Genomic DNA, 11048 nt, shown 5'->3' with positions numbered 1-11048 from the left:
TTCTGCCTCCTCTTTGGTGAGGTGGTCCATCATCTCTTCTCCTGTTGTGATTCCTGTCATCATGCTCAGCAACTTCAATGACGCCGGGGATGAACCGTCCAATGCCTCGACCTCTCGGCTCTGCGGCCTCCTCACCTCCAGTGCAGATCTGCTCTGGCGTCCCGCTCAGACACCCACCTCCACGGCCCTGTCCTTGACCTTCTCGACAGTAAGTACGCCCTGTGGGATAGCTCCACTCCCTGAGGGCTGCCTCCTCCCGCAGCAGCTCACACGCCTTGGTGGTCCCGGCCCAACAGCCCTTCCACTCTGGCAGTTCACCTTCTCGCACCTTCTCCCCATCAGTCATGACTCACTTCCCTCCTGAGCTGACTCGGGATTCCTGGTCTGCCCTTACAATCTCGTAGACACCCCGTCTCCCTTGCCCCACGCCTTAATGCGTTAGAATCATCCAGCTAGTTAAACAATTTTTTACAGAGTTTATTTATTTATTTTTGAGAGAGACGGTGAATGGAGGAGGGGCAGAGAGAGGGGGAGAGAGGATCCTAAGCCCCGATGCGGGGCTCGAACTCCTGAAACCGAGATCATGACCTGAGCCGAAACCAAGAGTTGGGTGCTTTATGGACTGGGCCACCCGGGCGCCCCTCATCCAGCTAGTTAAATCCAACTCTCTGCCCCACCGACGCCCATACTCAAGCAGCTGGGCCATGTTGACTGGTCCCCCCTTTAAAGTTGTGGTTCCCAGTCGCAGGTAAATGGGCACTGGCCCCTCCCAGGCTTCCCAGGGGTGGTCCCCCCGTCCTGAACAACCACAACTGTCTCACGCCTTCTGGTCTCTCTTCAAACCCTCGCTCCCAATCTGCCCCCTCCGCCCCGAAACTCCACTGACCACCGTGCCTCCTATTTCCTTCAAAAGCAGCCGGGAACCCTGCCACCTTCCCTCCACCAAATCTACCCACCTTCCTGTGTCTACAGCCTTGCAGTCCCTTCTCTCCTGCTACAAAGGATGAAGTGGGTTTTTTTTTTTTTCCCCTCTGCCAAAGCCTAAAGAGGATCCCCTGCCTCTGATTTTCCCCAAGATGCTCCCCGTTTCGTGTACATCACGCACGCCTCCTTCTCTACGGGGTCATTCCTGTCAACATGCAAACATGCTCCGTGCCTCGGGACACTTCTGGGATGCAGACGCCACGGAGAGGTGGCCTGTCCCAGGTCACAGGGCCTCTGGGCTCTAGCCCGGGATGGTGCCCCCAGCTGTGCTGCCTCTTCCGATGTCTTCAAACATGGGAAGGAACTGCTGTTGCTCCTTCAAGACAGCCGGTGTCCTCCAGAGGTAGAGATCTCTTTGCTCCTGAGGTACAAGTCATTTCTGTGGCAGACGTCTGCTCCCAGGGACTATGGAGAGCCTGGTTTCATCACAGACTTAGGAGTCTGGAGAACCGCAGAGCTGAGTGGGAGGACCGTACTGGGCCTGAGAACTGGATTCCTGAGAAAAGGTGTGAAATTAGTCAAACCAAGATTTGGAGGAGATGAGTCTTTGCTGCAGATCGTTGTAGACTGCAGAGGACTGAGAACTGAGGAAATACCTCCGTCCTTCAGGCCCGGAAGCTATGGGTTCTCACGCCTGCTTGTGCCTTCCTGGCTGTGTGATCCGGAGCAAGCTCCATAATGTCTCTGAGCCTCAGTTTCTTCTGGGAAGAGGAAAGACTACCTACCTCAAAGGCAATTGTGCTGTGAGAATCTGTGGGCCTCGAGACGGGTCGGTTTTAGCTCTCCTTCCGTATTGGGTCAGCTGGGTGACCCAGGCAATTGTGGGTGTGGATAGACCCGGCTATCTGTCTACACGGTGAGACCTCAGAAGTGCACCGGCCTCTGCAGAAAAGGCTGTTTCTGCCATATTGGGCCCTTCCTCTTGGCAGGGACTGCCAAGTCCCTTGGGCAGGGACTGCCTTTACCAAACTTCCTGTTCAACCTAGGCCTGACTGGGGGGCCTCAGGGCAATGAGGGAAAGACTATCACAGTGAAGTCCAGACTAAGGCTTCAGATGTAATGTCATAAAGCCAAGGTGTCTGCAATCACCCAGCCAGTTAGTCTCAGAGCAGAGCTAGGATGGGAATCCAGGCCTCCTGACTCCGTGAGCCCTGGCCAAGACTCAGAACACCTCAGGAGGCGGGCAGCAAGATTTAGGATACTCCCAGAGCACAAATTCAGTTCTTTTTACAACTAAGATCTTTCAAGAACTGTATCCTGACTGTGGCTGTTGATACAGAGAGTAAATTTTATTGTATGTAAATTTAATTTTTTTTTAATGTTTTTATTTATTTTTGAGACAGAGAGAGACAGAGCATGAGCAGGGGAAGGGCAGAGAGAGAGGGAGACACAGAATCCAAAGCAGGCTCCAGGCTCTGAGCTGTCAGCACAGAGCCGACGCAGGGCTCGAACTCACGAGCTGTGAGATCGTGACCTGAGCTGATGTCGGATGCTTAACCGACTGAGCCACCCAGGCACCCCTATTGTAGGTAAATTTTTAAAGAATGTGGGGGATAAAAGTCTTCCATGTAGATTATTAATTACCAAGTGGTTTTAGGACTTTGTTTTCCACTTCTTATAGAAAATATGTGGGTTGCTTGGGCCTCTTTTTTCATAAAACTGGCCTCTCACTCTCTCTCCTTTCTCCTTTAAAAATTTTGTTATTATTTTATTTATTGTTTTTTTTAAATGGTTTATTTATTTTTGAGAGAGAGAGAGAGCAAGAACGAGCAGGGTAGGGACAGACAGAGATCTGGAGTAGGCTCTGTGCAGACACCAGAGAGCCCGATGTGGGGCTCGAACACATGAACTGTGACATCATGACCTGAGTCGAAGTCAGATGCTTAACTGACTGAGCCACCCAGGCACCCCCCACCCTCTTTTTTCTTAAAGTTCATTTATTTATTTTTTAAAGTAATCTCTACACCCAACGTGGGGCTCGAACTCACAACCCGCAACATCAAGGATTGCATGCTCTTCTGACTGAGCCAACCAGGCGCCCCTCCTCTTCCCTTATTAATAGCAGATTTGCTTTCCACTTTCCCATCGCCTAGCAACCAATGAGGTACACAGTAGGTAGGATCATCCTCTTTCTGCAGCAAGTGTGAAAGCCACAGACACCCAGGTTCAGATCCCAGCTCTGTCACTTGCCTGTGTTAGCTTGGGTGGGTTACTTGACCTCTCTGGAGCTTCCCTTTCTCAACTTTGAATGAGCATGGCCATACCTTCTTCAGGAGGCCATCGTGGGTACTGAGTCCCCAGTGATGAGAATCCTCTGAGTACTTGTTAACACACAGATTCCCGGCCTTGATCCAGAGCTACTGAACCAGAATTCCCAGGGGGTGAGGTCTGGACCGCTGACAAGCCCCAGGGATTCTTATCAGGGAAATTTGGGAAACATCAGGTTGATTTCTTTAAGGCATTTATTGTTGTCTGCCACTAAGCGGCTAGTATTTATGGAGCACTTGAATGTGCTCAATCTTGGAAATGGGGGTAATAACGACTACCCGATGGGAAACAAGCAAAATAACATACGACGTCCAGCAGACAACAAATTCTAAATATATGTTGTGTGTCTTCACTCCCTCATAGTCGTCTGGACTCTCCCAGGCTGACGCAGAATGATCCAGAGGCTCTGTCCAAGGGATGTGCCTCCACAACTCCCGGGCCTCCGACCTCCCAGCCCCAACCAAACCCCCAACAGGAAGTTGCTCATTTTCCAAATTCCAGGGGCCAAGCCTCATTTAACCAGTTTGGGTTCCAGGCTCTTCCCTGTACCACTCAACATGGTCTAAGTTCAGAATACACTGATTGGCCAGGACTGGGTCATCCCCAGAACCAGAGCGGGTAGCCCTACCTGAACTTCAGGTCCGTATCCACACGAGTCCTGCTGGTGGTCCCTGTATTGTTGTTGCCAGACCAACTCCACGGATGTCCCCTGCATCAGCTTCTTGAGTCACAGTCGGCCATCAGGTTGGACTCTTTCTTGTCTCTCCCCTGCTGGCGTGCGCATGGCCTGCCTGATTTGGCCTGACCTGCCCTCCTGCGTCCAACCACCTCTCCTCGGCCCTGCTCACTCACCCCTGGGCCCAGCCTGCCACAGGGGCCTGTCTAAGGGCTGGTCCAGGGACTCAGGGCCACCATTGTGCAAAGCTGCTTATTAGGGACCCACTGTGGGAATCCTTCCAACCATGAACAATGAGTTTCTGAACAAGGATAAAAACAGCCTTTGCAAGTCAGCAAACGAGAAAAACGGAATTGCTCACACCCCCCCCCCCCCCCTTCCCTCAGCCGCCTGGCCCTTTTAACACAGTGGATAAGAACAAGTCTTCCAGCGTCAGGACGTAGGCTTGAGGCTTAACCGCCACTTACTAGCCAGGCTAGTTGTCTTCTCTTTGAACTTTGATTTCGTCAGTGAAATCTGTACGAGGATTAAGGGAGGCCATGGATATAAAGCGCATGACACAGAGTAGCTCCTAATCTAGAAGCATCATCATTACGCTCTTTCCAGGCACTGGTTCTGCATCGGGAAACACACACCGATTCCAGGGATGACCAATGTCAGACACTACGGGGAACATTTAAAAACACAGGACACACTCCAAAGCCAATGGAGCCCCCGGGTGTGCCGTGGCACTCCCTCCGTCCTGCCCGCCCAGGGCTTAGCGGTGTTCTTCCTGTAAGGCACTACACTGTGTATCTTCCACTTCTGGAAGCCCACAGCAGCTGGGCTCCCCGCAACCACAGTGCAGCTGCGGATGTCTGAGCAGCAGCCCAGGAAAGGGGGTCCTGCCTTCCACGCCGGGCTCTCCCACCGCCTTGCTGCATGACCTTGGGCACATCACTCACCCTCCCTGATTTTGGTCTCCTTTTTGGTCAAATGGGACGGTTGAGGACTGGGTGATTTCTAAGGGCCCTTCCCTCTCAAGGGTCCATCCTGTGCATTTGCTGGCACTCAGCGGGGAAACCTCTGTCCTGGGGGCACCGTGACGGGCAAGGAGGAGGTGGCTGCAGGGATTCTGGTGGAAGGGAAGAGGGCTGGCTCTGGAACCACACACCCCTGGTTTATTACTGGCGCTGCTCCTTCCTGCCTGCATGACCTTGGGCCAGTCACTAAACCGCCTGTAGAACAGGGATAACGGCACTTACCTAAGGCAGCTGTGAGGATTCGGTAAGAGGAGATGACGCACATACAGCGTGGTACCTGGCACACAGTGAGTTCAATAAATAGGCTTTTAGCGCCTCCCCACCCGCCACCCGCCCCTTGGGCTGAACTTCCTCTTCCTCCTTGTCATTCTTGACTAACTTCAGTGAAATGGAAATAGTTCAAACAGACCTGGGTTTCATCCTGGCTCCACCTCTTCTTAGCTCCACATCACTTGACCTCAGTGTTCCTCATCTGTAAAATGGGCACGGCAAGACCTTTCCTTAAGGGTCGATGTAAATACTTGGTATGGTTGCTACAGATAGTCTGCTCTTCCCTTAATCCCATCAACACTAACCCAGTCATCACTATGCATTTCACCTTACATTTTATAGCATGTATGTCCATTATCTACATGAGTCAGCTGGTCTCTAAAGCCCCCAAGGAGGCAGTCAGGGTCAGAACACCCAGGGCCAGGTCGGAGACGCTCTCAACTTCACCCCCTCCCCATGTTCTTTGGCCAGCTCCGGGAGGCACAGAGCACGCCCACCAGTTGATCTTCACCACCCCGTTGCTTGGCATGGGACCTGGCCTCTGGGAGGTCACCTTCCCCGCCTTCCACCTGGGGCTGGAGGATGTCTTTGCCAAAGAAGAGGACAGCAGGTGTCTGGGCACCGCCCAGAGACGGGGTGGGTCAGTCTCTCCCCAAGAAGCACCTCATTCTGCTGGAACCACGCAGAACCAGGCCTTGCTAGAACTCAGGGTTCAAAGACGTAAGGCAGAGAATGAACATAACGTGCATACGCATTAACTACCACAGTATTCTACCATGGCATAATCCTCCTAGAAAACACAGAACCTTGCACGGGAGCCTTAGAAATGTCCAACTTTTGGTTCAACGACCCTGCTTCTAAGGCTCTGTGTGGAGAAATCCACAAAAAGTAGAACAGAACCGCTGCAGGGGGAAGTGAGAAACAACTCAAACCTCTAACCATGTGGTTAGACTGAGAATCAAGCGGGTCAGAATAGTTAATGGACTACTACATAGCCATTTAAGATCCATGCTTTTGAACTCTTCAGAGGTAAGAGAAATTACCGTAACGATGGTTAAGGAAAGAAGGAACAAATTTGTTTTATCCATCCCTGGGGGCTTCAGGTGAGTATTCTTTCCAACAGAACCACGAAAGAGAACTCAAAATAAGGTCCCAAAGTTGGCCTCACTTTTGGGTGACTGTTTCGGTGTTCGAGGAACTCTTTTTCTAGCTTTACATCTTTTGGGTTTTTACTCTGAAGACGAAGCTTTTAATGAAGACCGCACACCACTGAGCCTGGCTTTGAGAACCCCAAGCCTCCAAACTTGGCACCAGGTTGCATACATACTCTGTAAAGAAGCTATTTTAATCAGATAACCGATGCTAACGCTTCCCCGCATCAGCTAGCAGGTTATCTGGAATGCATCTTAGAAAGATCAATGGCCTGCTGGACTCAAAGAAGCCATCCCCAAAAAAATTGTATAAAAAGATTTATTGAAATTTATCAATGACAAACAGACATAAAACTCAAAGTTTGGCTCTTCTGAGGGGGAGGAGAAAAACCGGTGCAGATGTTCTTTTGTACAGATGAAACGCGGGCTAGGAAAGAACACGTCACTTCTAAAGCAATCCAGAAGGGGGACACGAAAGCAAACCTGTACACTCACTAGGAATTTGCAGTCATTTCAGATTTCCACTAGGTAAGAAAATACAATTTTGCGTTAGTTTATCCGTGCTCGGGTGTATGAAAAAAAAACCCAGCCGACATGCAGCACTGCCTCCCGTGCCTAGGTTTGTAAAAACGGTCTAAGCACAGAAGGACACGTGGAAGAATTCTCTGGTCATTTTTTGTAAAACAAGGCGTTCGAGTATTTTACAGAACAAGATAGGACAGTTTTGTGTTTCCTTAATCTTATTTTAAAGAGGTTGAAGTTTGAGGGTTTGCTTCTTCTCTCTTAATTGTCATGACCGAATCCATTCTACTCATAACCCATAAGCCTGCTGTTTTCGGCTCTCTGGCTCATAGCTCTGAAGAGTGACGCCACAGCCTTCTTCACAGAGCAAAGCCCACCACCATCTGTGAAGAGGGAAAGGAATGAGAGACGGGGAATGTCCCCCAACCAGTGCCAAAATACGCCTTTAGGTTGCTATTTACAAACCAGGGCGTTGGATGCCTCTAGCAGGCCCGAGAAATGCAGAAATCACGGGAAAGAGCACAAGAGGTAAGATGTGGCTGGTGCTCAGCGCCTTCTGGGCTTCGAGAAACCAAACGGAGGCCAGCCACGACCTTCCAACTGACTCCAGAGACTCCGGAAGTACCAGGAGACAGAAGAGCCCTCCAAACCATCCTCTTTGAGAGTAAGAAACAAATGCTCACTTGGTGTGTACCTTAGCTATCGCATTTACAGGGACAAAACCAGACACAAAGAAAAAGTAGGGGAAAAAAATAAAGAGTGGCAGTAAAAATAGTATTTTATTCCACCCCCTCCCGCCCTCCCTCCCCCCACAACCCCCAGTACACGTTTCCCCTCTCGTTCCCACAGCAACGTTACAATCAGAAAAAAATAAGTTTCGGGGGGCGGGATTTCGGGGGGGGGGGGTATGGGTAAAAACAGTCAAATCACAATAGGAATTTTTCAAAATAGGTTATTCCACTTAGTCATCGTCTTCTCCCTCATCTTCAGGTTCTCGTTTTCGCTTCTGACCCCTTTCTTCTTCTGGAAGAGGAAGGAAAAGGCGTTTAGGTTAAAACACTGAGCCTGCCTCTCACTCGACCCACCTGCTGGGAAACCAGGGGACCATACGTCTGGGAAGCTGGGCCATCCCTGGCAGATCTGAGGGGGCAGATCTGCAAGCCAGGGAGGCACGGGGGCCTCGGATGGGTGTGTTCTACCCTCGGGCAGGTCCCCAGGGCCTGTGCGGTCCGCTGCCGACCGAGGGGGCCGGGCTAGCTGAGAGTAAAAAGGCTGCCATACCACCAACATCTTCTTCGTCTTCCTCGTCGTCTACTTCCCCATCGTTATAACCCTCTTCATCCTCCTGGAAGAGAATACAGACAGCAGGCATTAGTGATGCCCCTGGCCCAGAGACCCGCTGAAGAGGCCACTTCCCCAGACAGTGAGATCGAGAAGGTGGGGGCCTCTCAGAGCCTCACAAGAACCTGCCACCTCAGGATGGATCCAAAGCAGACGTTCTCTTGCATCAAGGATCCCTTTGAGAAAATGACAAAGCTCTGAACCCCTTCTCCAGAAGAAACCGCCCACATCACACACAGTATCTGCAAACAATGTTGGGGGGATGGCAGATGCTAACCCAGTTCAGAATTCTGACCTGGAGTCCCTGTAACTCAAGCAGCTTTCCAATCTGTGCGCTCTCGGGAGAGAAACTTCCCCAAGCCGACTCTGTCATGCACAAGCCAGCCGTGCTTTTATTTGCCCTCAAAGTAGTTTTCGCTTCAAGGGAAGACCCCGGTTTTAGCAAATCCAGGTTCTGTGGGCAAGTTCAACCTCACGCTACCCAGCCTGTCCACCGCCTTGCACACTTGGATCACTCGGAGGGGACGATCAATCCCAGGCCCCTGGAGGACATCATTCCCAGCTCCTTGAGATTCAGCAAGGTGTGTGAATTCATTCTCAGCACAGGATCCCTGTTTTACGCTGCTTCTGAAGTCCTATGCTAGCTGAATCTCTACATGTTGAACACTGTTCCTAAAGCATCAGGCAACCAACCCATAGTTTAAGAAGAACCTGGTGTGGGGCAGTCAGTTAAGCGTCTGACTCTTGGTTTCAGCTCGGGTCATGATCTCTCCGTTTGTGAGTTCAAGCCTGACATCAGGGTCTCAACTAACAGTGCAGAGCCTGTTTGGGATTCTCTCTCCCTCTCTCTCTGCCCCTCCCCTGCTCATGCTCTCTCTCTCTCTCAAAATAAATAAGTAAACTTAAAAAAAATAAATAAAAAGATCTTGATGAGAACTTTCTTTTTGTCAAGAGACATATCCTTTTAGAAGATCACCAAATAGTTTTTCAGTCTGTCTGCTAAGACTTTTTTGGTCTGTGTGTAAGTTCAACTTCACTGGAAGCTAGAACTCTTGCAGATGGTCAATGAGATTACAAAAAAAAAAAAAAAAAAACCAAAAAAAAAAAAACCACAACAAAAAAAACACAACAAAACCCTGCACGTTGGGACTCCTGTGACAGGAAGCGCAAGATGAAAAATCCATTAGCCAACATGACTTACTGCCCTGTCCTGGGGGGGACTGTTTTTCTAAGTCTTTATTTTTTAAATATTTGCAATATTCTTGCAGCCTACACCTAGGGAAAAGGGAAACCCAGCAGCAGAACTAGGCGGGAACAAGGCCGATCTTTTTCTATTTGCCTTGCCTTGTGCCTCTCCTAAGTTTGGGGTGGGTAGGAGATCCTGTCCAAATGGGTCTGTGGCAGGATAGAGACAGGAAATCGGAGAAGGTAGGTACCCTGTCCGTGTTGTTCTCACTTTCAGCCTCTCCAGGTGTAACTTTTTTGTTTTTTTAATGTTTATTTATTTTAGAGAGAGAGAGACAGAGTGCAAGCAGGGGAAGGGCAGAGAGAGAGGGAGACACAGAAACCAAAGCAGGCTCCAGGTTCTAAGCTGTCAGCACAGAGCCCGATGCGGGGCTTGAACCCATGAGCTGTGAGATCATGACCTGAGCCGAAGTCAGAGGCTTAACTGACTAAGCCACCCAGGTGCCCTTCCGGGTCTAACTTTTGTAATCAGGAAGAGCTGATTTAGAATTCTGAACAAGTCATGGAAAATGACTATTACAGAGAGACTCCGAACATCCAAACACAAAACCTAGCACAAGACCTTGGAGAAGGGTGTAAAAGCCTAAAATAGTTAAGTGCTATTACCTACAAATTTTTATATTCTCTTAAGAATTCACTGAATTGATCCTTCTTTACAACTCAGATGTAAAACAATACCTATCTTACAGATGAAGAAATAGGCTCAGAAAGGTTAAGGAACTTGTCCAGGGACACAGAGCCAGCAAATGGTAGAGCTGGGATCCGCCTCCTCAGACTGTGCTATTAGTAACCCTCACAGACACGCACAAACCTTGTTAAGATGCTGGGAGCAAGCCAATGTATTAGGATCACAGCATTATTTCCACGTGTGCTAGGGACCCTTGTCACTCTGAATGGCACCAAGCAGGGTCTTCTCCTATCACCCATGAGTTCAAAGCAGTCTTTGATTTTCTCTAACACAAGTGCTCAGTAAATATCTGAATTAACGTATGAATGCAAAAAGGCAGAAAAGAAGGATGTGGATTCCCTAAGAACTAATTTTCACATATAAACCAGGGCTAGGTTTATTCCACCAGCACATGGCTCCCCTCCTGACCTGCCTCCAGAATCTTCTCCCTCTTCCTCTCCCGGGGCTGGCTGCAAGCCTGGACTCCCCCATAGCAGCCCCATAAAAGGCCCCGAAATGGTCTCGTTTCCCCAACCAGGGTTTCGTGGCTGCCAAAGGCCGATCACCGAGGCCTTTAAGTTGGACGGAGTCATAGGCAGCAAGTAAGGGGGACTCTGGGAGCTGATGCCCCTGCCCGGTTCAGCCTCTTACCTCTTCTTCTCCACTCACGTCCTCCTCTTCTCCTTCCTCCTCCTCCTCTTCATCCTCCTCGTCTTCCACTACCTGAGCATCTTCATCATACTCTTCCTCTGTGCAGCAGAAATGGGGACAAGGGAACTGGTGGTGAGCCCGCCTCCCTCACAGCACGAGCCCAGGCTGTGCACGGGTGTTCCATACAGGTAGTCTCCCGTGGGGCCCAGGACCCTCCCACGCCCACTCAGGCCCAAAGCCTGGAAGCCCCG

The 11048-nt window shown here is 50.2% G+C and overlaps 1 protein-coding gene across 3 annotated transcripts in view; it reads right to left on the bottom strand.

Annotated features, from left to right (window-relative positions):
* Window positions 1-6674: 6674 nt before the first annotated feature.
* Window positions 6675-11048, bottom strand: part of ANP32A (acidic nuclear phosphoprotein 32 family member A) — a 39940-nt gene continuing 35566 nt past the window's right edge. For all 3 annotated transcript variants that reach the window (XM_047861806.1, XM_047861805.1, XM_047861804.1), the window contains 3 exons: window positions 10798-10895; window positions 8175-8238; window positions 6675-7916 (listed from right to left, as the gene is read on the bottom strand). In XM_047861806.1, coding sequence (XP_047717762.1) covers window positions 7855-7916; window positions 8175-8238; window positions 10798-10895 — 224 coding nt within the window. In that variant the 3' untranslated portion in view covers window positions 6675-7854. The remainder of the gene's footprint in view (window positions 7917-8174; window positions 8239-10797; window positions 10896-11048) is intronic.

This window comes from Prionailurus viverrinus, chromosome B3 (assembly GCF_022837055.1).
Source record: "Prionailurus viverrinus isolate Anna chromosome B3, UM_Priviv_1.0, whole genome shotgun sequence".
In the NCBI taxonomy this organism is placed as follows: domain Eukaryota; kingdom Metazoa; phylum Chordata; class Mammalia; order Carnivora; family Felidae; genus Prionailurus; species Prionailurus viverrinus.
This window is presented reverse-complemented; position numbering and strand designations above follow the sequence as displayed.